The following is a 23,096-nucleotide window of genomic DNA, read 5'->3' on the forward strand; positions in this document are numbered from 1 at the left end:
CTGGGATGTGGAGAGGTGCTACATTTCCTAAACTGGCATAGTGGAAGGAAAAAACAGCATCCCTAAAAATGCGCAAAAAAACAAAAACACATCTGCCGAAATGGGAAAAAGAACCATGAGATAGTGGGACACAGTGGTCTAGATTATGTTAATAGTTTGACTTTCCATTTTGCTTCTGAACTGTATTTACGTTTTGCTTTTAAAATAAATTAATAAAATTCACAAGGAGACTTAACAGAGCTTCAGAATTTTCTCTATTGCTAGGTGGCAGTTCCTTGGTTATTATGAAGAAGATTCCTTTTTTTTTTTTTTTTTTTTTTTTTTTTTAACTCTGATAACAAGCTTCACCTTGAGTTTCTTTGAAGCTAATGATTTCAAGGGAAACAACTTGTCTCCCATTGGGTATAGCAGAAATAATTTCTGCATCAAAGTAGCTCCTGAATATTTTTTTGTTTTTGTTTCTATAAATATAGATTAAAAGAATGGCCTGCCCAGTTGTCAGTGTTCCATTAATTTAATGATCTAAATCTCAGTGATCTGACAGGCTGATCAGACTAATAGTCTACTTCATATAAGCTATTATTATGGAACTTATTTTATCTTGGTGTTGCATAAACACATTGTTTCATGTATTTACATATAAAAGCTTGAACCTTGTTATCGTTTGCTCCTGAGACAGGGTTGATGATAATACAAATCTTAGACTGGTTTAATAATTCTGTAGATTTACTTCAAAGATTGCATAAAATGAAGTACAGCAGTAGAGCAGAAGATAATCATTTCTGCTCCTAAAATGGATCATTACACCAGTTAACAATCTGTATCTTAACTGCAACTTACCTATAAGTACTTAAAATTTGAACAGATATAAGCTTACATTTTCAGAATATAGGAATGAAAATCATTCCTAACTGATAATTTGCACACATAACTACCACAATTGCACATGCACTTGTAGTATCTTAGGATGCAAGTGATCAGTTAGGTGCGACTGTTCATTTGAATAAATGCATATGCAATTTAAACAGGCAATCAATATTTTTTACACATGCAATTACATAATTTTCTTAAAATTCAGCCATAAATCTCATGCTATTAGCTAAAACCTCTCACCCAGTATTTATTTTCAAATGTACAATTTTGAGGCAGTATGAAAAACAGTGATATGTTTTTACATCCGATACATGGATCTCCAACTTCTTTTATATACAATCAGGAATTTATTCAAAACAAAAATGAATTTTTTTCCAGGAGGGGAAAAAATACCAAAATATTAAGAGGAAAACATTTCTTACCTTATAGGAAAGGTACAGCAATGTGATTATTGGTACCAAATACCTAATGACACATAGCTAGGACAAAAATTCAAAACAAACGATGATTAGATTTTATGGCACAGTTTAAAGTGTTTTGATCTAAATGAATATTTATTTTTCCTTTATGATTGATGCACTGACTATATCAGGGGTCGGCAACATTTGGCACGCGGCTCGCCAGGGTAAGCACCCTAGTGGGCCGGGCCAGTTTATTTACCTGCTGACGCGGCAGGTTCGGACGATCGCGGCCCCCACTCGCTGCGGTTTGCTGTCCCAGGCCAATGGGGGCGGCGGGAAGCAGTGCGGGCGAGGGATGTGCTGGCCGCGGCTTCCCGCCGCCCCCATTGGCCCGGGACGGCGAACCGCGGCCAGTGGGGGCCGCGATCGGCCGAACCTGCCACGTCAGCAGGTAAATAAACTGGCCTGGCCCGCTAGGGTGCTTACCCTGGCGAGCCGCGTGCCAAACGTTGCCGACCCCTGGACTATACAATGGAATCTGCACAGCCATAAGCATCTGCCTGTGCAGATCACATTTCAAGATCTGGGCCTATTTGTTCTGAGCTAAAGACCAATAGTTAAAAAAAACATTCTTTATAGAAGGATTACAAACCACCACAAAAATGTTACTTTAAATTTATGCACTTTAATCTCCTATGAAGTGCAAAAAAATCTACTGTACAGTATAATAAACAAATTGTAAGTCTGTTCAAACTGCTGATTAATTCTAAAAAATTCCTTGATTTTTATTTAGTCAAGGTGTTACTAGCCTTCACAGCTTCTTCTATATTGCCACCTAGTGCATTAAAATGGCATTGCTTAAATTATGAAACCCCAGGAAAATACTAGTTTAAGTTTAAACTTAATCATTTATCTGAATACACATTTTAGAAGTATTAACTGTTGTTTTTAAAATGTTTCCATATACTGTATGTGGGAGGCCTAAAAACATTTGATTTATTTCATATCTACCTTTAAAAAGCTGAAGCTTCACTTGTCTAATTATGGGAAAATACAGAATTTCAAATACTGTCATAAGAAATATAGCTCTAACCCTCTGTGGTGTGTAGAGACGAACGGATTTCAGGACAAATCCCCAAACTTCAGTACTGCACAAACCAAAAGAAGCAAATACACACATATGGGATGTCCAAAGGTACTTCATTCTGGAAGATAAGCAAGTTTTCATTGATCATATGGGGCTACAGTGAATTGTACTACTGTACAAGAGGGCTTGAAAGACTTTTTTAAAGGTAAATGTTGGTAAAAGTCTATTTTACAACATACTCACAAACCACTTATATGTAAATTTATTATCATTGATTAAAATATTTCATTGAAGTAAGAAAAATGATCCTTTAACTTTTTTAGTTTAAGAATGCTTACTTTGTATATTTTTGACATGTGATGTTGACAATTTGTGTTTAATGGTTATAAAGCTTTAACTTTTTTTGAATCTCTGCTGCTATTAAATAATTGTCTGACCCCCACAAAATTTCATGCAAATTTGAAACTTTAAATAGATGACAACAGAAAAAAATACTTACAAATCAATATCAGTTGAAATCATACAAAAATAAAAACTGAATTTGCCAAGCCTATGTTCAACCATGAAAAGTATTTTGAGGTCTAGTCAGTAACTCCAGAGAAACTTCAAACACAACTTTCTTGTGCTCCCAGGACACTGAGGATTGGCATCATAGCAGAAGTAACTGACTAAAAGATTAAATTTGGCAGCTTGTCACAAAAACTTGAGATTAAATACTTTGCCCCAAAATTGCGTGTTTTCTCTGTGATCTGACTGTTTTGGGAAAGATCCTGCTGGGAAGGGTTAATTGCACCAGGAAGCAGGCAGTAAGATGGGGAAAGCAGAGCGTTACATGGGGTTATGACTACTAGTGTGTTAGATATTAAATATTCAACAGCTTGCAGAGACAATTAAATTGTTAAAATACCTCATTGTGCTTAAAGCCAGGCATCCAAACAGAATTGTGTGCATTAAGTTGTAGGCAGCTCCAGGCTTCAGTACTATTGTGCAAATTTCCATTTTATCCATGGATTGGACATTAGCTGAACCACTGAATGAACAAACAAAAAATCAGTGCTGTGCTAGACTTAGCAATACATTATTTTAAAATTGCACATTTGCATGCAGTTTAAAATTATTTTAACCTCTTGATGCCATAGAGATTAAAGCGCCTGATGTTAGTACTAATTAACTTTTCATTCTTAAAATGGTGTTTAAATATTTCACTTGCAGATAATAATGATTACAGTAATAGCACCTCCATAATAAAATGTCAGGTTTTCTATTTTCATCTCTGGGGTGCTGGTTATGGGTTTAAATAAACTTTTAAAATAAATAAATGTTAGTGCAGTTATTTCCATTATTTGCATTATAGTGTATTATAAATACTAAAACAAATTCACATGAAAAATTTAGTGATTGCCAATACAAAAATTACCATTTAGTTGGGTTATTTTGGTGGGGGACAAAATTTATGCCCCAGAATCTCAGCTGTAGCCAAGTGTGACAGCACTGCAAAGGAGCTGACTGCAGCTCCCTGATTCTTGACCCAGTTCTACACTGGCCCTGGAATAGGTTGGAAAAGCGGTGGGGCAGGTCACAAACTGGAACATGCTGGAACGCGGTAATGCTCAAGCCATGTCTCTCTAATTCCTGTGCCAGGGACATGGTGAATTGACATAGACCAGGCTAAATCAACTGGGGACTTCCCCATGCTGGGGTGATCCTCAAGTGAAGGCAACTGGTAATTCTCTAGCTGCTTTGCAGAGAGGGACTGGAATGAATTAGAGAGACACTGTATTTTGTAGTAGGTAATAAATAACTTTTTTTTTATAGTCTGTAAAATAGTTTGGGGCTCTATAAAGACTGATTATAGCTAAATCTTATTACTCACTTTACATTTGAACTTCAGATATGAAGTGATTTACTTTGTCTTATTTTTACAACCTCTCTCTTCACTGTCTGTTCAGTACTTATGGTAAAGTGTTCACCTATGTCTGTTATTTAGCCTACTGAAGAAAACTTCAGGAAAATCTAGTTTTGAAATGTACAGTACCTGAGATTCTGAAAGGCAACAACAGCAGCTGCTATTGCCATAAGCAAGAGAACAAACAGGTAGGCATAAAAAAGTAATGTATCTGAGAGTCTTGCAAAAGTATTAAATGGCAGCAGACCAAATGCTTCTTCACAGAGGTACAGGTTAGCATCGAAATCTCTAAAGAGAGAATAAAAATGGTCATACTATAGATTTCATAACTGGTGGTTACATGAAAGGTTCACAGTTTCCTTATTGTATTCAGGCAATCATAAAACTGTGCATATAGGTGAAGATTTCTACCTCTTGTTCATATCTTGCACTTATTATTTGCAACCAAGATCTGAAATAAATGTTGACCTGAAGATCTAATTTTGAAAATGAGCTGATATAATGAAGTAAAACTGAAATTTTCAGATTAACTGATATCCTACCTTGTTGCTCCAAATCCAAATTTTGCTTTCAGGAATTTAAATATATGTTCATCTGACTCAAGATTAAGAATTTTCTATTGGGGAAGAAAATAAAGTTACATTTTTCTGCTAGAAATTAGAATACATCTTCTCTTCTCTTCAACACTTCATATATTAAAAAAATTATTTTGACATTGAAATTGTGAAACAATTCACAATTGTTCAGCTGTAGCCTTAAAGTGCAGTTCTGCTGTAATAAACTTTGCAAAAATGGCCCTGTGAAGTTTAATGTTTGTTTTTCTATACTTTTTATATCGTGTGTTCCCAGTTACTTTTCTAACTGAGAGTCTTGAGATCTCAGTCTGTGGTTTGAGAGTCAACTTGGGTTCTTTTTGTTCTCAAGAATCTTCACTAATAATAAAGGACAAATTATGCCTTCAAGTAGGTTTATTATCATTTACTTTTATCATGCCCTACCATAAGTAGGGCCCTACCAAATTCATGGTCCATTTTGGTCAATTTCACGGTCATAGGATTTTAAAAACAGTAAATTTCATGATTTCAGCTATTTAAATCTGGAATTTCACGGTGTTGTAATTGTAGGAATCCTGACCCAAAAAGGAGTTGTTGGGGGGAGGGGTCGCAAGGTTATTGTAGGGAGGGCTGTGGTACTGCTACCCTTACTACTGCGCTGCTGCTGGCGGTGGCACTGCCTTCAGAGCTGGGCAGCTGGAGAGCACTGTCTGCTGGCCAGGAACCCAGCTCTGAAGGCAGAGCCACTGCCAGCAGCAGCGCAGAAATAAGGATGACATGGTATAGTATTGCCACCCTTCTCCACTTCGGCCTACAGAGCTGGGCCCTCAGTCAGCAGTCACCACTCTCTCTGGTCACCCAGCTCTGAAGGCAGCTGCTAGGTTTTGATCTATTGTACAAGCAAATTGTTGATACATAAGGACTAGAATCCAGGTCACACTCCCTTAGTTACACAGTGCTAGCAGGAGGATAATGTGACAATAAGGGTGGGGTTTTTTCCCCCCTACTTTTAAAATGTATAGATTTGTCTCAGTATACACAGAGAGCAGATATGAGTAAGAAGCGGTCTTTTTATATAGTAACTTTTTGGAGTAGAACTGCACTTCAACTTTTTTAATGGATTTGAGTCTAACAGAAATGGATGAAAAGTGTCTTGTGGTACTATAAAGCAATATTGGCCATATTCTTCCCATGGAAGTACTGATAAAGTTATACATTTATGTGCATGCATAAGTTGTTGCAGAAATGGGGTCAACTTGTGATCAGAGGGTTCCAGAAAAGAGAGGTTAAAAAGATTCTTGGACAAAAAGGATCAGAAACTCTCTTCAGCTCCTAAAATCTACTGTTTTAAATGAGGCGAAATCTCATGATTTACTACTCAAAGTTGCTTACACCATGTATATTTATCAAATTCCTAACTTTATATATGTAGAAAACTTCATATTTACCTACCTTAATAAAGTTATTAACTAGAAGTGTCAAACATAACACCATGAGTACATGGAAGAAAAGTTTCCCAAGTCTATTTAGCAAGCATCCCATTTTCATGTTTTTCTAGAAATTAAACGGATTAGTATTTTAGTCTTTTAAAACAAAAGATTTAGGATTTTATACATCTGGAACAAGAGATAAAATAAGCTGCTTCAAATTATTTGTTTATTTAAATATGATCAAAAACTAATATTGCATTAGCCTAACGCAAGCAAGCAATTAACTTCAGCCACATAGGTAGAATTGTGTAAATTTCTACACAGGAGGAGAGGGACCAAAGGTGTACTCACAGCACAGAGCTCCTGTAACCTCAGTGGCCTGGCTGAGCTCTGTGGATGGCCAAGTAGATTCTCAGGATCCTCTCTGAGGTGGCCTCTTTGTGCCTATCTAGTTTCCCAACCTCAGCACTTCCTCAGAGGTCTAGACTGATTCGGACCTCAAACACCATGTGTGTTCTCCAGGTTGCTGTGGAAATCAGTACGTTCTCAATGTGCCAATGGGACGAAGGGCATGCTCTTAATTCAGCATGAGTATCAGCTAGACTACATGGCCTTCTGGATGACCTCCCAGTTTAAAGCTCCAGATTTAACAATGCTCCTTGTCCCACTCGCAGGCAGTTTGGGATGGGAACAGATATTGTCTAATTAGACGACAACTAATTAGACAACTGGTTTGACTTAGGGCTCCTTCCTACAAAGGATTCTGACGGCTTGGAGTTAAGGATCCCATCTGAGTCCTACTGAAATCAATGGGACACTATGTGTGTAAAGGTCTGTTCACACATGTACCTTTGCAAGATCAGGGTCTCCGTTTGCATAGTTGTAAATGTTAATAGCAAGTATAGAATTGTGACATTGCTGATACCTCCCAAATTGTAACATTTTAGATGTACCCATTAATTATCAGTAAGAGTAATCACTGAGCCTTTACTCTGTTGGAAATCTTCTAACCAATGGTGATAGCCTGCTGAAAATGACTGCCCTGCGCCTTTAAGCAGGGGGCTATTTGGCTGGCTGGTGGAATGAAAGGTACTGTGCTTTATGGCTTTGGGGGGGAAGGGGATGAAAACTGCTGCAAAAGGGTCAGTGTGGTCACTGACTCATCCCCTAGGAATGCAGGGTTTAAAAGGGGCAGCTTGGGCATCCTGGGGCACCAAATTATTCAGGGAGGATGAGGTTCCCCTTTAAAGCTTTGGAGCCCATTTGTTTTGGCCGATATAAAAGAGGGGCAGTAAACCCAATTGGGTTTGAGGAGGAGGCAGCCAAACTAATTGCTGGTGCCTGTGGCAATGTCCAGTGCAGGTACTCCATAGGAAAGGTATACAGTGACTGGATAAATGGCTTGAAAAAAGACTTATAAAGAGGTATTCGTTAAAGGAACGAACGGGGGGTGGTTGGGGTATTGACTCCATGCTATACCAATCATAGGAGTCCCCATTCTTATAGCCCACCTTAACTCTCCTACTAGGGACGGTGGATGGTAAGGTCCTGGCAATGGATTAGCTGGAGGGACTTGGATGGAAAAAGAGGGGGAGAAGGTAAAAGCCCCATGGGTAATTTTGGACTAAACATGGGGTTACCTGCACTGTACCCTTTTATTTGCCGGGTAGTCCCAGACATCTAATAATAAAGTTGCAACCTGATTAAACCCATGTCAAATGTCTCCTGTCCTTGTTTTGGTATAGCCAGACTAAGAGTGTTGAGGAAGGAGACATATTTCTCTAAAAACTGAACTACTTTTAAATTTATCATACTGCTTGTTTACTATTACAAAACAAAAAAGGTTTTGAGCACGTACCTGAACTGTTCTTGCTAGCAAGACTGACACATTAAAACTTATAAGTAGGGATCCAAGAATCATGGAATTAAAGAACTGTAGAACACAGACCAGTAGTATGCCTGTTAACTGTATAATGTAGAGCCATGTAACCTGCAACAAAGAGATGTTATGCATGCCAAAATATTTTTAAAAAATTTGCTTTTCCCTGAACAAAAGTGAGTATTTTTACTGTTGGTCTCTTTCACTTATGTCAATCACTTCTAGTGATAAATGTGGTATTGTGAGTTTCAGACCATCACATTCAGTGGTACTATCCTATCTTTGTAGAATATTCACACACAAGAATCAATAATTAGGTTAATAGTATTTCATGCTTTTGCTATGAATGTTTGATGCCACAGTGACCTAAGCATATGAACGTTACAACTAGGAAAAAGTTAATCACATAAAATGGTTTAAGCATCTTGGGGAAGTATCTTTCTGTGCCAGCATTTGGGATCACAAATATTTTTGTGCTTCTTACAGGATTATCATTGCCAGCAAATGACAGTTGTACACAAAGCAACTAAATTTTCTTGAGCTTCTTATGAAACTGCAATAGATAAGGATGCTCAACTGGATATTCATGTTAAAAAATAATTGATTTTGCTGATGTATGATACTGTGTGCTTCTTTTAATTAGTACTTTGCATATGGTAGATCCAGAGTTCAATGCTGGATTCCAGCATTGGCCTAAATCAGTGGTTCCCAAACTTAAAATTGGATCTTATCTATTTGGTATTGATTTAGGGCAGTGGTTCCCAAACTTGTTCCGCCGCTTGTGCAAGGAAAGCCCCCGGCAGGCTGGGCCGGTTTGTTTACCTGCTGCGTCCGCAGGTTCGGCTGATCGCGGCTCCAGGTGGCCGTGGTTCGCTGCTCCAGGCCAATGGGAGTAGCCCGCGCGGGCTGAGGGACATACTGACCACCACTTACAGCAGCTCCCATTGGCCTGGAGCAGCGAACCACAGCCACTGGGAGCCGCGATTGGCCGAACCTGTGGACGCGGCAGGTAAACAAACCAGCCCGGCCCGCCAGGGGCTTTCCCCGCACAAGCGACGGAACAAGTTTGGGAACCACTGCCCTAAATCAATACCAAATAGATAAGCTGCAATTTTAAGTCAATATGCAACAATATTCTGTGGCAAAGACACTTTAAAATATCTTTTTAATTCTTTAGGATGAAATGAACTGCCAAACTTTGTGGTAGCTGCTGAGGTACGCTGGCTACCCTGAGCTTATGTCTGCAGATATACATAAGAGACCTTTTGTGAAGTTTTGGGATATTTATAAAGCAGATTATGAATAGTTTTAGACTTTCAACCCTTTTGATTTTAAGCATAAATTAATACAATTACTTTAAAATTCAAGTAACCATCTTCTTGACTTAGGCTGTCTGACAGTGAAGTATTATTCAATTTACACAGGAATACTAGCCATTACCCTATATCTATCTATATTTATCTATACATTACCCATTCTTAAAGCATTGTCTATTGGATCATCTTACATTTAATGTAGCAATACTTAGAACACATGTTGAGATCATCTCAACAGAACTGGTACGCTTTTGATATTGAACTCAAGGAAAATGTCTTTTTCCTAGCTAAACAATCATTCAGCTGATAGTGAATTCGTTTTTATTCTCCTTACAACAACCTTTTTTTCAGTTCAGTTCAGCACCATAGTGATAGCTTCTGTTTTACGGTAAACTTGAATGTCTCAAGGGTATAATTTGTCTTGCTTGTTGCTGAAACAGCAATCTGGTCCATTCTGTTCCTCCTTTTGATTTATGGTGCAGTGACTATAGCTGTCTTTCAAACTATGATGTAAGGTTGTCAAGACAACATTCAGACAGTTTTATAATTTTACTTAGCCAAATAGTTATCCTCTCCACACAGTTTATCTGACAGATTCAGCATGACAGCAGGTGCTTATAGAATCAGAATCTTCAAGATTTCCCATGTAAGATTTTCTGTTGTCAATTTTTTGGGGCTCTGATGGTGGCTCAAAAGCTGAAGGAGAACCCTACTGTATACCTTTAATGGCACTTTATAGCATCTAGTGCAATGAGAACCTGAGACTGTTTTGTTTGGGAGCTACATTAATATGAATATTAAACAACATACAACTATACAAAAATTATGAGATATTGGACCTCGTTCTGTCCCCAAGTGACTTCAGAAGGGTTGCATGGATGTAACTCATAAAAGAATTGTGCCCAATTTATGGTTTCTATAGATCAATAAATCATTGCATGACAAATAATGCAATATCATACAATTTAATATAGCCTGCAAATCACACCAATTCAAATAGAAGATTTTGTAATTTAGGATGTAAACAGAAAATCTCTCAAACAAAAAAAAACTTCCCATCAAGATATTTAAAAATAGATCCCTGATGTTAGGCTCCTAAGTTCTTATCTTGGCACATAATTACATGACCTGATTTTCAAAAATGCTGTGCAGCAGCTCCTATTGAAGTAAGGGGGAAACCTTGGCCAATAGGTATGCAAACATACATACAGCATTTACTTAAAAAGAAACTTCATTTTCAGTTTCTGCTGACCAACTACCGGAATATAAACTTCTCTGATGGTTGATCACATCCCCAGCACTGTTGAACTGAAATCAGAATGATAGTTTTAGGATTTTCCTTAGATCGTTCAAACTTGTTAGTTATGAGTATTATCGGTTTCAGATAGCCTCGTGGCTTACAGGGATTACACTTATAATACTTTTTAAAATTAGTTACTATAATTTAACCTAGTCTTTGCTCTGAAGTGTTTTGTTTGAAAAGGTTTTAAAATGTAAAAAACAATGTTTGTTTCTCTTGATTTAAAGTGGAAAAAATTATATTAGTGCTAGAACCCATTAGCACTGCCCATTTCTTATTCAATATATGAAGTTATTTAAGCGTTACAATTAGTATACCATTACATTGGGAACTAAAAATAATCTGAGAGAAACATTTATTATTACCTGAATTATTTTAATTGATCATCCAAATTCATGGGAGTGACAGTAAGTAAATCTTATAAATCACATATTTGACAGGTGATTTGTATTATTTTTTGATAAATTCAGACCCATGAATTTATTAAGGATGCTGTAGTGAGGGGGCCTGGCTCCCGACGGCCCCTGAGAGAGAGGAGCCAGAACAGCCACCCAGGTGGGCGGAGCCAACCCCAGAGAGGGAGGAACCAGGACAGCCACCCAAGTGGGCGGAGCCCCCGCCACCTGTTCCCGCCCCCCGGAAGTCAAGGGGCGGGACGGGAAGTATAAAAGCCCGGCCCCACCCCTCAGTTGGAGCCGAGCGGCCGGAGAGGACAGACGCTCCTGCTCGAGCTCCAGCTAGACCGAACCTTCCCAGAGGCAGGTACCCTAACGCCGGCAGACCGAGCCTTCCCAGAGACAGGTACCCTGACGCCGGCAGACCGAGCCTTCCCAGAGGCAGGTACCCTGACGTGGGCCGCTCGAACCTCCCTCGAGGCAGGTACCCCGAGGTGGACTGGCCGAGCCTGCCCCGAGCGCGATACCCCGAGGTGGACTGTCCGAGCCTGCCCCGAGGGCGGTATCGCGAGGCGGACTGGCCGAGCCTGGCCCGAGCACGATACCCCGAGGAGCGGCCCGAGCCTGAGCCGGACCCGAGACCGGAGGAGCGGCCCGACCTAGACAGCCCTCAGCAACCCGAGGAGCCCATGGTGTGGGACCCCGCTGCCGAGCCCAGCGAGGAGCAGGTACCCATGGAGGAGGAGATGGGAAGTGGCCCGGGGATAGCAGACCCCGAACCCATGTCAGTGTGTTGCGGTCAGGATCCCCACTGACCCAGCAGCAGACGGACTGCTGCTGATAGGGCCCCGGGCTGGAACACAGTGGAGTGGGTGGGCCTGTGTTCCCCCCTGCCACCCCACGCCGGGTGGCAGTCTCTCCTCCTCCCTGCCTGAGGGCCTGAGCCCTGAAGCACTGTGTGTTTACTCAGTCCCTGCCTGAGGGCCTGAGCCCTGAAGCACTGTGTGTTTACTCAGCCCCTACCTGAGGGCCTGAGCCCCTGAACTAACTGTGGGTTCGCTCAGCCCCTGCCTGAGGGCCTGAGCCCTGAAACCTGTTTGTTTGCTCAGCCCCTACCTGAGGGCCTGAGCCTCGAACTGCTGTTTTGCTGCCCCGCCCTGATTGAGGGCCTGGGCTTAAACTACTGACTTTGTTGCTCAGGCAGGGCTGAGGGCCTGAGCATAGGCTGATTGCTTACTGCCCCGCCCTGACCTAGGGCCTGGGCTGCCACCAACTGACCTAGCCCCTGGTTAAGGGCCTGGGCCCCAGAGAGCCTGATTGTCTGCTGCCCCGCCCTGACCCAGGGCCTGGGTTGCCGTTACTTGTCTGCTCACTCCCTGGCTAAGGGACTGGGCTTATTGACTTGGTTGTGCTCAGCTCCTGTTGCAAGGAACTGAGCCCTCTGGACTATTGTGTGTTGCCTCGCCCCGACTGAGGGCCGTGGCATACCGACTTTGTTAGTGCTCAGCTCCTGCTACAAGGACCTGAGCCCTCTGAACTACTGCTTGTTGCCCCGCCCTGACTAAGGGCCAGGGCCTACTGCCTTTGTTAGTGCTCAGCTCCTGCTGCAAGGACCTGAGCCCCCTGAACTATTGTTCGTTGCCCCGCTCTTGCTACCAGGATCGGAGCCCCTTGAACCCCTGTGTATTGCCCCACCTGAGCTAGCGTTTGGGCTTATTCTGGACTTGGTAGTTGCTCAGCTCCGGCTGCCAGAACCGGAGCTCAGGACTGGTATCTGGCCCAGCCCTAACTGAGGGCTGGAACTCCTTGCAGCGGCAGGGAGCCTTTTGTTTAGCCCCTGCCTAAGGGGCGGAACCCCGAGACCTCACGAACCCGAGGTCTGATTTGGCCGTGCAGTGAGGCTGCCTAGCGCCCGACGGCCCCTAAGAGGGCACGACCCCCTCACCGGACCCTTTACAGATGCATATTCTCAACAAAACATACTTAGATATAAACTGGGAGTTACTTTCCACCACTGCAAATTCAAATACAGCATATGCTAGAAACATGCTAAAACATTTTTTTTTAACTGTACAAAAAAATGCAGAGCATACAGAGTTCTCTGGAATACATAGCAAGATTTTTTTTTTTTTTTTTTTTTAAATTGGCCCTGATTCAAATCTGTATGAATTAGATATTCTTGATTTTTCTTTCTGGAATCTTAACTTTTTAAAACAATAAATATTCACTGAGATGCTTTGTTGTTTAATTGCTGTATAACTTATTGCTTCAAATTAAGGTTTTAGAATACTGCATCCAGTTTAAAAGTCTTTATACAATTACTTTTGTATTTTACCAGACCTAATTAAAGCCCTGATCCTACAAAGATTTATGCAAGTGCTTAACTGGCTACACAAGAGTAGGCCCAATGGGATGGGACCATTCATGTGTGTAAAGCTGAGCACAAGCATAATTCTTTACAGCATCAAGACCTTAGTCATTATCATTCTAGCAAGAATACAAAAGTTTCACACTTTCATGTACTTAATGCTGTGTGTGTGTGTGTGTGTGTGTGTGTATGTATATATATATATATATATATATATATATATATATATATATATATATATATATATATAAAATCTCGAATCCATGTTTGACAAGTATTTGTGATCACAACTGCAGCTGACACGATTTCATTTGGTTATGATTCCCAGCCTAGGCATGGTTTTTTTGTTTTGTTTTTTTCCCCTTGTTTTACAAACTATTTTAGCAGAGGCTGTGGTAAGACAACGGGCTTAGTAAGGTTTTAGCACAGTTTCTGAACATGAGCTCCCATACCTGCTTTCAGATCTGCATGGTTGGAAGCATATATCTGTGTGGAATCAAATGTAGAATTGGGGCCTTGGTTTGTAACTATAATTGATGTGGTGGCAAATAGTTTTATAATCAAGTTTGGCTATAATTATGTCTGAAAATGATCCCCAAAACACTTTCATAACCTAGTTGAGGACAGGGCTTCACTATTACAGAACTTAAGAGTTGCACCAAGTAAACAGGGACAAAGCCAGACAAACATTCCAGCTGAAAAATCATATTCAGTTAACAAAAAAAGTGTATATGTTCAAATTACTCAGTTCTATCCCGCAGTTGTATTATAGGAAATAACTGATTGTGGTTATTTAAGAGCACATCACAGAAGTGCACTGTATATTATGTGCTACTTTCAAATGTAGAACACTCTGCAAAGGAACTTCTCAAAGCTACATTAGTATTAGACTTAGAAAGAAAGTCTGGTCATGGCCAGAAATAAGATTACCTTTGCTGTGGGAAGCATGTCAAGACAGTCCAATATGAATAATACTAATGCTTGCATCAGCATCATAAACTGATTGAATTGCCAAGTCAGGCTAAAGAGAAAGGTTGATATAAACACTGCCAGAAGTGTCAGTTTCTGGAAAGAGAAAGTTCTTCTGTAACTTACATATCTTCATCAATAAGTGGTGGGGAGAGGGGAGGGTTCTCTCAAGGGTTAAATTAAAAGAATACATCTCTAAAGTTTGACACTGAAACATCTTAACTTCTAACTACAGTACTTGGATTGCAGGGGACAGCTGGTATTTAGTTTCAAGTACTCCAATTTACACACACAATTCATTTTGCAGGTGCAAAATTGCAGTAGCAAATTTTACAGTTGTAATTTCACCTGGAAAAAAGGCTAGGTCTCAGCTCAGCTTGAAAACTTATCTGATAGGCTCACATGGGGTATGTTGTGTTTTGTATCTTGACCAAATCTGAAGTAATGACTTAAAACTGACAGTAGCACAAACTGTATCCTGTACATGCTTTTACTTCTACAACTCAGGGTTACCTCTTAATTTTTTTTAAATGCAAAATAAATTAAAGTAGGGAAAAAAAACTTTCACCTTTGGGCTTTGCAAGCCTTTTTCCTAACCTCTCTTTGGGTGACACACTTATGACATCCAAATATATAAAACTCTCCTTCTTGAGCTCTGTACAGTTTTTTCCTTTCAACAGTGAAATTTTTTTTAAAAAACAGATTTCTTTTGCAATTTTTTTTCAACCCTGAGTGCATTTATCAGTGTTTGCACCCCTTCATAGTTCAATTATTTGTTTAAATTAATTGCAAGCTCCTCAGAGTAACAATTCTTTCTACCATCTATTTGTATAGTGCCTTGTACATTTCCATCACTATATTTAATAATAGTGCATTCCTTCTGATTTATAGGAAGTTACCTGAAGCACACACTTCTGTTTTCAGCAGCTCTCCTGACATTTCAGATACTAGTTTTGTTATATCAAATATCTTAGAAATACTTACTTCATGAAGAGGTCGTAAATGAGATCTGAATAGGTATGTGATTGCCGCTATCTGAACTGCAAAGAATGGCAGTGCCCAGTTCTCTCTTAATGGAATGGTGAATTCTACTCTTGTGGTATCTATTCTGCACAAAACAAATGCAGAGATTCATAAATGCAACCAAAACCCAGTCTCCTGCACAGAAGATTTCAATTAAAATTGAAAGTGTATTTGGAAAATCATATCTAGGCTCCTGCAAATTGTTTCTGACCAGACTCCTAAATGGTGAGTCCTCTGAACATCCCCAGCCCTGAAAACTTGCCAAGAGGAGCATCCAGGGATTAGTTCATTCATGACCAAGATTTCTTCCTTTTGAATCTTTAACTCTACTTGTTTTCAGATAGCTGTTACTGTGGAGCCAAACCTCCTCTTGGGGAGCAGAGTTAGGGGAATCTAAAGAAAAGTGTTGGCACTTTTCAGGTCAATGGCAATATATTTCTCCTCAGTTTGGCTTTCAGGAGGCATAGCTGAATAGATAGCCGTCATTTTCCTCACTGTAATTCAAGTGCATTTTCCTCACTATAATTCAAGTGCATTGTATTAATGGCATGACTGAATCCCATTGAATGGACAGCAAGAGACTTCTTGCCTTTCCTGAAACATTCTGACACTGGAAGTGTTATTATCAAAAGACAAGGGCAACCACCCAGCACAGTCATTTCCAGAATCTCAGACAAATGTAAATAATCCCATGTCCATTTCTCCTTATGTAGCTGAAGTAAGTGGAAAATAGAACAACCTGTTTATCTGAACCATTCTTGCCTGCAAGACCCTAGTACTTCAAACAGTACTTCCATGACCCTAGATGTACACCCTTTGGACAGAAACTCCCCATTATCCAAATTGGTCCCATCTAATCATTTTATCTGGATAAGTAACATCCTTCTACTGTACACTATTTATTAGAAAGTTGGAGAGAAAACAAGTCCATTCCAAGTCTTCCATATGTGGAAAAAATGACCTCTTAAATAAATACATGAACTACTATCCACGGTTTGAAATGTTAATCAGCAGTTGTGACTACTGTAAAGGAGTTTGACTGTAAGCAAATCAGTTACAAAGTGATTCCTTATAGTTATTCTAGTGTTTTTAGTGCTCTAGAGGAGAAAGTAATTTTAAACCCCTTTGGGACAGCTTTGATAGTACTGACATTATACTTTTATTTTCTTAAGTTTCAGAAAACAACTGAAAGTTCAAGAGCCAGCCTCACTCAAGCTGGTGGTAGGGCAATGCAAAGCAGCTAATCTGATCCCTTAAGGAATCCTCAATTCAGGGAATCCTTAGGTGCCATAGCAGCACAGCAGGTCCTATGCCACCATTTCCCTGACCCACAATGCAAGAGGTGTATCTATAGGGGAACAAAGGAAGTGGTTGGGACATAAGTTCTGGTCACCCTAAGCTCTTGGGGCTGTGGTGCATCTGGCATAAGTCACCGCACCTCTTAGAGTACTTTGACTTGCACTGAGGGGATATGAGGCTGGTACAGAAGGGCTGCACAATGTGGGAAGTACATAGGTGGCTAAAAGCCACTTGGGAACTCCCACTTCAGTCTGGTCCCAAAAGAGCTTGGATATGCCATATTTTTAGAGAGTTTCCTCAAACTTTTGACTATCTTAAACATTAGATATTATTATTAAATATCTGGCTGATCTAAAGAGAGAGCCTCTCTGCTGTTTTATGCTCTCCCTTACTCCCAATTTAATCCTAGCAATTGACTGTTTAATATATGTCTGAACCTTATGTGTCAGAAACTAAAACTTTAGAAGGGTCACATGTTAATTCACACTCACCTGTTCGTAATATACCAGAAAGCTGCTAACAAACCTGAAAGCCATGTTCCACTAAGAAGCCAACTGGTTACATACAGAGCAATGACATAAAGTGCCTGAAGTCCAAACAAAGTGTAGATATAAAAATAAACAGGCTCTAAATACTTCTGTAAAACAGAGGAATATTGAAGTTAAATTATTTCCAGTATTTTATAAAATTTATGTGAATTTAAATGTAATGTCTCAACACTTTTGCAAAATAACAATACAAATAATCAATGTTAAAGACAAGTAAAATGGTATAAAAACCCAATACATTTTTTCAAAAATACAAGATTTATGACCCAGTGATTCAAAAATCTATTTTAAATGCCTAAATGTTGTTTACTGATAGTCCATAATAATATGAAGGGCTGTTAAGCAAACACTTTCAAAGCTACCTGTTTAAAGTCCCATCTTACACTCTTGTGAAGTCTCCACCTCTCAATACTCTGCCCACTCACAGGGAGGGAACTCATCTGCAATAGCTACAAGGATCTTCACATCCCTTTACCCACAAGGGTGAGGTGAGCTGCTAGCCAGAAAGAATGTAGTAGGAAGGCTATTATTTGCTCCTCTAGTGAAATGAAGCAAGCTACGCGAGTTCCCCCACAGTCCTGGCATACCACACAGCCGCAGCATCACTTGGCCAGACCTATCCTGATTCTTAAAACCCTGAGTGCATATGTGTACGTGTACACACACAGACTGTTTAAAGCTTTAAAATGACCATAAAGGGTCTTGTTCCTTTTGCAGGTGCAAATCCATAATGGCAGCCACAAGTGGATAATTCCAACCACTTTTAAATCTTTTCCTATTATATTCATGTGTGGTTGCATTGAAAACTAAGTAGTTTTTATTTTTATAGATTTAAAACAATTGCAGGAATATATTTATCCTTAGAAATTAACCAAAATTAGGTTTCTCGTTCACTGGGAAGCTTCCATATATAGTTATTTATTTAAAGCCATAATTAAATATCTACCTGAATGGGAAGAATCCTATACAGTATGCTGAGAAACACCTCCTGGTAAACATTCATTCTTTCAAGTATGTTAATTGTCCTCAGAGATTCAGTTTTATTGTCATATATTAAGCCATGTAAACCTAAATGTTAAAAGAGAAATTAAAATAGAAGAATATATTTTCAGCTGTACAGTGAAAAGTTCACAATTGTATTTTAAGATCTTTTATGGAAGACTTTGCAAAGCATTACGTCAAGGATTCAAAACATGTTTTTATATCTGGTTCAGTTACTAAAATCTAAAACTTTTATTAAAGTTAATTTTCCCACTTTGAGAGCAGTGCAGACATACCCTAAGACTCATGGCATGACCACGGCTGGCCCAGATCAGATGACTTGGACTCACAGGGCTCGGGATGCAGGGCTAAAAATTGCAGTGTAAACATTAAGGCTCGGGCTGGACCCCAGGGCTCTGGCCCAAGACCAAAGGTCTACACTATTATTTTTAGACCCAGAGTCAATTGACTCAGGCTCTGAGACTTGGTGCTGTGGTGTTTTTTATTTTTTATTTTTTTAATATTAGTGTTTATGTACCCTTAGAATGGCGATTACTGGACTGCTATACAGTGAATGTAAAACATTACTAAATATACAGAATGTCAACATGCAATATTATGCCTATTTTCATGATGCTGTGAACACTGCAATAATAAATGATGTTTGGGGCACTACACTTGGGACATTAATACTGGGATCATGAGCCATTCACTTTTAGGTCACTGCTTTAAAGACAGCTGAGATTGGCATTGATGAAATTGTTACCAACCATACTAGTGGTTAGGTAGCATAAGGAAAATTAATTGGGAGTCTCAGTCCAGTGTCTTGAAGACAAGACACCATCACAAATAATCCCAATAGGCATCATAGTAGATATTATTTATCTGTTTTGCAAGAACACCTAGAGGTCTCAACCAGGCATTAGGGCCCCGTTTTGCTAGGCACTGTACAAATATGTAGCCAAAAAAAGTCCCTTCCACCAAACAATCTACCTATGACACAAACCATGGATACAAAAAAAAAAAAAGAGGGGGTGTGTGTGTAGAACACAGCACAGTATTGACTATTCTAATTACTGTAATAAGCAGTTACAGCATATCAAATGCTTAGCCACTGTTGAGTAAAACAATGAGGCAAAACACTAAACAGGTATGGAAATATCACTCTTAGGAGTGATTTCACTTTCTCACTGGGTGGTACATCGGAGGAACCAATGTACCATTCCAAAGCTTATATTTCCACTATCTAAACTATTCCTGCTTTGTGGATGAATCAAACAAATTTGTGTCTAGCATGATTATTACAGCACCTTTCAAAAACATTGTATTCACTTTTCACTTTATTAAAAACAGCATTTCGTCAAAGCAAAGTAAAATTTACTTTATACATTACAAATACCTTGTTGGATGGATGTAGCCTGCAGCATCTCTTTGTAATAGGAGTAATACAATCCACATTCAGTCCTGAATGAAATTTCCCGTTCTACTTCCTGCAAATAAGTTAGAAGCCCTGCTACTTAAGATACAATCATTCACCAGAGCTTATGTTTACATATCAATACTGTGGAACATGACTTGCTTCAGCAAACTCTGGGCCTGATCCTGTAAGTCCTATTCACATGAGCAGTCCTTTCTCACATTTTGACCCATCAAAGTCAATATGAGAGAATTACTGAGAGTTAGAATTGTAAAAATGGGCCCTTGGGTAAAGAGACAGCTAGTGTGGAATGCAGCTGCCCATTTGTTAAATGGTTTCTTGCAGGGAGCCAGCTGTTCAACACTTTATACTTAACTTTATAGGTTAAAAACAACACTGGCCTCCTATTTGTTTTCACATTCCAAATTAAGGTGTTAGTTTTAATCTATAAAGCCTTAAATTTGTTTGAGTTCTCAGTATCTCAAAGGTCTGATTTTTGTCTCTTTGGCTGATGCTGCAGCAGCTGAGACCTGAGGCATTCAAACTTACAATGACAGGTTTCAGAGTAGCAGCCGTGTTAGTCTGTATCCGCAAAAAGAACAGGAGTACTTGTGGCACCTTAGAGACTAACAAATTTATTAGAGTGTTGGGGTTACTAGGCCTATATATATATGAACCAGAGTTCTTCCATGTTTAAACTCTGTCCTTCCATGTTTAACTCTAATCGGCCTCAAAAGCCAAGGACAGGAATTGGAATGTGTAAATAGCCAGTTACCTATTACGACCTTGCTCATAACCAGGTCCTAAGCAATAATGATGAGGTTTGCATGTTTCTAGCTGGAGGAGGGGTAGTAAACTAGGGTAAACAAAACCAAATGATTGTTTAGAGGAATGTTACTAACAAGCTAGATTTATAGCCCTAGAATGATTTAACGGCTTAAATGTATGAACATGTCTTCGGTAGAGAGGGGAGGGGGAGTAGGAGGTGGTGGTACAGGGGGAGAGAAGGGGGGGCTTGGTTGTAAAGTATAAGAAGAGAGAAACTGTTTTGTTCTGGTGTGCTCGATTTGAGATTTGCCTGTCTCCTTGCACCACTTTGAGATCTCAAATAAACCTTTGATTGTTTCTCCACCCCGGTATGTTTATTGGCGCGAAGCACGCCGGGCAACGAACCAGCTGTTGCTGTCCTCGGGCCTCTGTGCCTGCAACAAGAGCATAAGCTTTCGTGGGCTACAACCCACTTCGGATATATGCATCCGAAGAAGTGGGTTGTAGCCCACGAAAGCTTATGCTCTAATAAATTTGTTAGTCTCTAAGGTGCCACAAGTACTCCTAAACTTACAATGCTTTAGTTTAGACAGAAGGGGATTTTCAATAGGGGACCTCTACTTGGGAATTCACTTCCTTCCATTAGTTCATGAGTCTTGTGCGCTTAATGAGGTTTATACACATGCTCGGAGCCATGGATGAGCACACTTTGACAAATTAAAATATGGAAAACAAAATATCATGCGGTGAAATCATTTAGTTTTTCATTTTATCTTACAAATAACAGTGACCTTTAGTGCCTACATTAATTTTTTTTTTAATTTTGTATAGTTTAAAAACTAGAAAGGGTTTATCCCTATATTTTTGACTCCACATATGGCAATCTCAACATGAAGAAATCCTAATAAGATTCCTAAAGCTAATCCTATTAATTCATCTTCCTGTACAAAAGCACATTGCTGAAATAACTGAATGGCCTTACTTTCTCAGCTTTTATGGTACCATTCTTGTTAATTGTGTAGCATCCTAAGACTTGCATTTCCTTTACACAGTCATGCTGATTCTCTTATCTCCTAATGTTGGAAAAGAATCAATGTTGATTCAGTGCTAACATAAAACTAAACAAAAATGGCTTCCTCTTCCCCAATGTAGAATCTTGTTGCAAAAAACACATTTTGCTGAAGTCAACTGTAGACAAAAATAAACCACTAGAAGCTCTCCATGTAGCTGCTCTAAACTGCTGAAAGAGAGCTCTCCCGTTGGTTTAATTACTCCAGTCCCCACCACATAGAGGTAGCTATGTTGGCGGGTGAAACTCTAACTTACGTTGCCTTAAGCTGTAGTGTAGCCATAGCCTACATCCTTCAAAATGTCTTTTCACATGTAAATTTACTTTCATAAAATATCTTTTAAGAATGTCTTCGAGCTCTTAGAAAACATTTATGTTAGGAACACTGTAGATTCTGTGATAAACATTGCACAAGTTGAACATACAATAGTAAAACATACACTCAAAGTGTTTACCCATAACAGTATATATTTTTATTGAGATAGCACACTAAGAAAAGTATAAATTGCCATCGAACTGGAAAAGTGTTGTGAATGAGTAAAGCAGATGTTATCTTCGCATGAAACAGATGTAAAACTCACTAGTGTTTGTGTCGTAAAATATAAATAGCATTTGGTTGAAGACAGCTGGTGCAAGGATTACATATTAATCATGTTTGAATGCATTTTTGCTAATTAGATCCCCCTCTGTGATTACCTTCCCCCCCCCCTTAATAAATTCCAAGTGTTAAAAATTCCTTCTACTTTAACACTTAAAAATGTTGCTTCTGTTTTGAGAGAACTTTTTTGTAGTAGTGGTGAATTTAAAACTAGAAATTGCAGCTATCCCATCTTATGATCTGGTTCAATTCTATTCGTTTTGCTTAGTATGATATTAAATACATCGCTACCCCGCTATAACGCTGTCCTCGGGAGCCAAAAAAATCTTACCGCGTTGTAGGTGAAACCGCATTTTATATCGAACTTGCTTTGATCCGCCAGAGTGCGCAGCCCCCTCTCTCCCTCCCTCCCCCCAGAGCACTGCTTTACCGCGTTATATTCAAATTCATGTTATATCAGGTCGCGTTATATCTGGGTAGAGGTGTACTAAAAGGCACAAAGTCAATGTAGTCCACTGACACTGTAATGTTTTAGTATACTGGAATGCAACTGGAGAGTTTGTGTGGACTATGGTGATTCATACATTAGGAACAGCAGAATTTTCCATGGCAGATTATGATGCAACATATCGACCATGCTCAATAATATTTGTTACAGTTTCAGGGCAATTGCACCTGTCTTTCCCCCAATGTGGGCCACAAATGGCATCCACTTAAAGTCTTCTAGCCATCACCTCTGCCTGGTGGAAACCCACACCTCACTCCTTTCTAACCATGCATTTTTAAGGTTCCACAATTTCTTGCCTTACTCTGTGATATACCCAGCAAGCTAGAATACCAAAAAAAGACCAGCGCCTCTGTTTTACTTTCTGTCCAAGGGCTATGACCAGTATATTGCCCACAGTTCCTTCTAAA

General features: G+C 39.6%; 1 protein-coding gene across 1 annotated transcript in view; it reads right to left on the reverse strand.

Moving 5' to 3' along the window:
- The window catches only part of DPY19L3 (dpy-19 like C-mannosyltransferase 3), a 49,018-nt gene that overhangs the window by 12,100 nt on the left and 13,822 nt on the right, over window positions 1-23,096 (reverse strand). Inside the window, exons 3-14 of the mRNA XM_065416697.1 lie at window positions 19,729-19,819; window positions 18,295-18,416; window positions 17,292-17,437; window positions 15,463-15,586; window positions 14,440-14,574; window positions 8,110-8,241; window positions 6,274-6,375; window positions 4,810-4,883; window positions 4,397-4,555; window positions 3,269-3,391; window positions 2,368-2,479; window positions 1,296-1,352 (exon numbers count right to left, since the gene is read on the reverse strand). Of these exons, the coding sequence (XP_065272769.1) occupies window positions 1,296-1,352; window positions 2,368-2,479; window positions 3,269-3,391; window positions 4,397-4,555; window positions 4,810-4,883; window positions 6,274-6,375; window positions 8,110-8,241; window positions 14,440-14,574; window positions 15,463-15,586; window positions 17,292-17,437; window positions 18,295-18,416; window positions 19,729-19,819 (1,377 nt within the window). The remainder of the gene's footprint in view (window positions 1-1,295; window positions 1,353-2,367; window positions 2,480-3,268; window positions 3,392-4,396; window positions 4,556-4,809; window positions 4,884-6,273; window positions 6,376-8,109; window positions 8,242-14,439; window positions 14,575-15,462; window positions 15,587-17,291; window positions 17,438-18,294; window positions 18,417-19,728; window positions 19,820-23,096) is intronic.

The sequence above is a fragment of the Emys orbicularis genome, chromosome 14 (genome assembly GCF_028017835.1).
Source record: "Emys orbicularis isolate rEmyOrb1 chromosome 14, rEmyOrb1.hap1, whole genome shotgun sequence".
Lineage (NCBI taxonomy): Eukaryota > Metazoa > Chordata > Testudines > Emydidae > Emys > Emys orbicularis.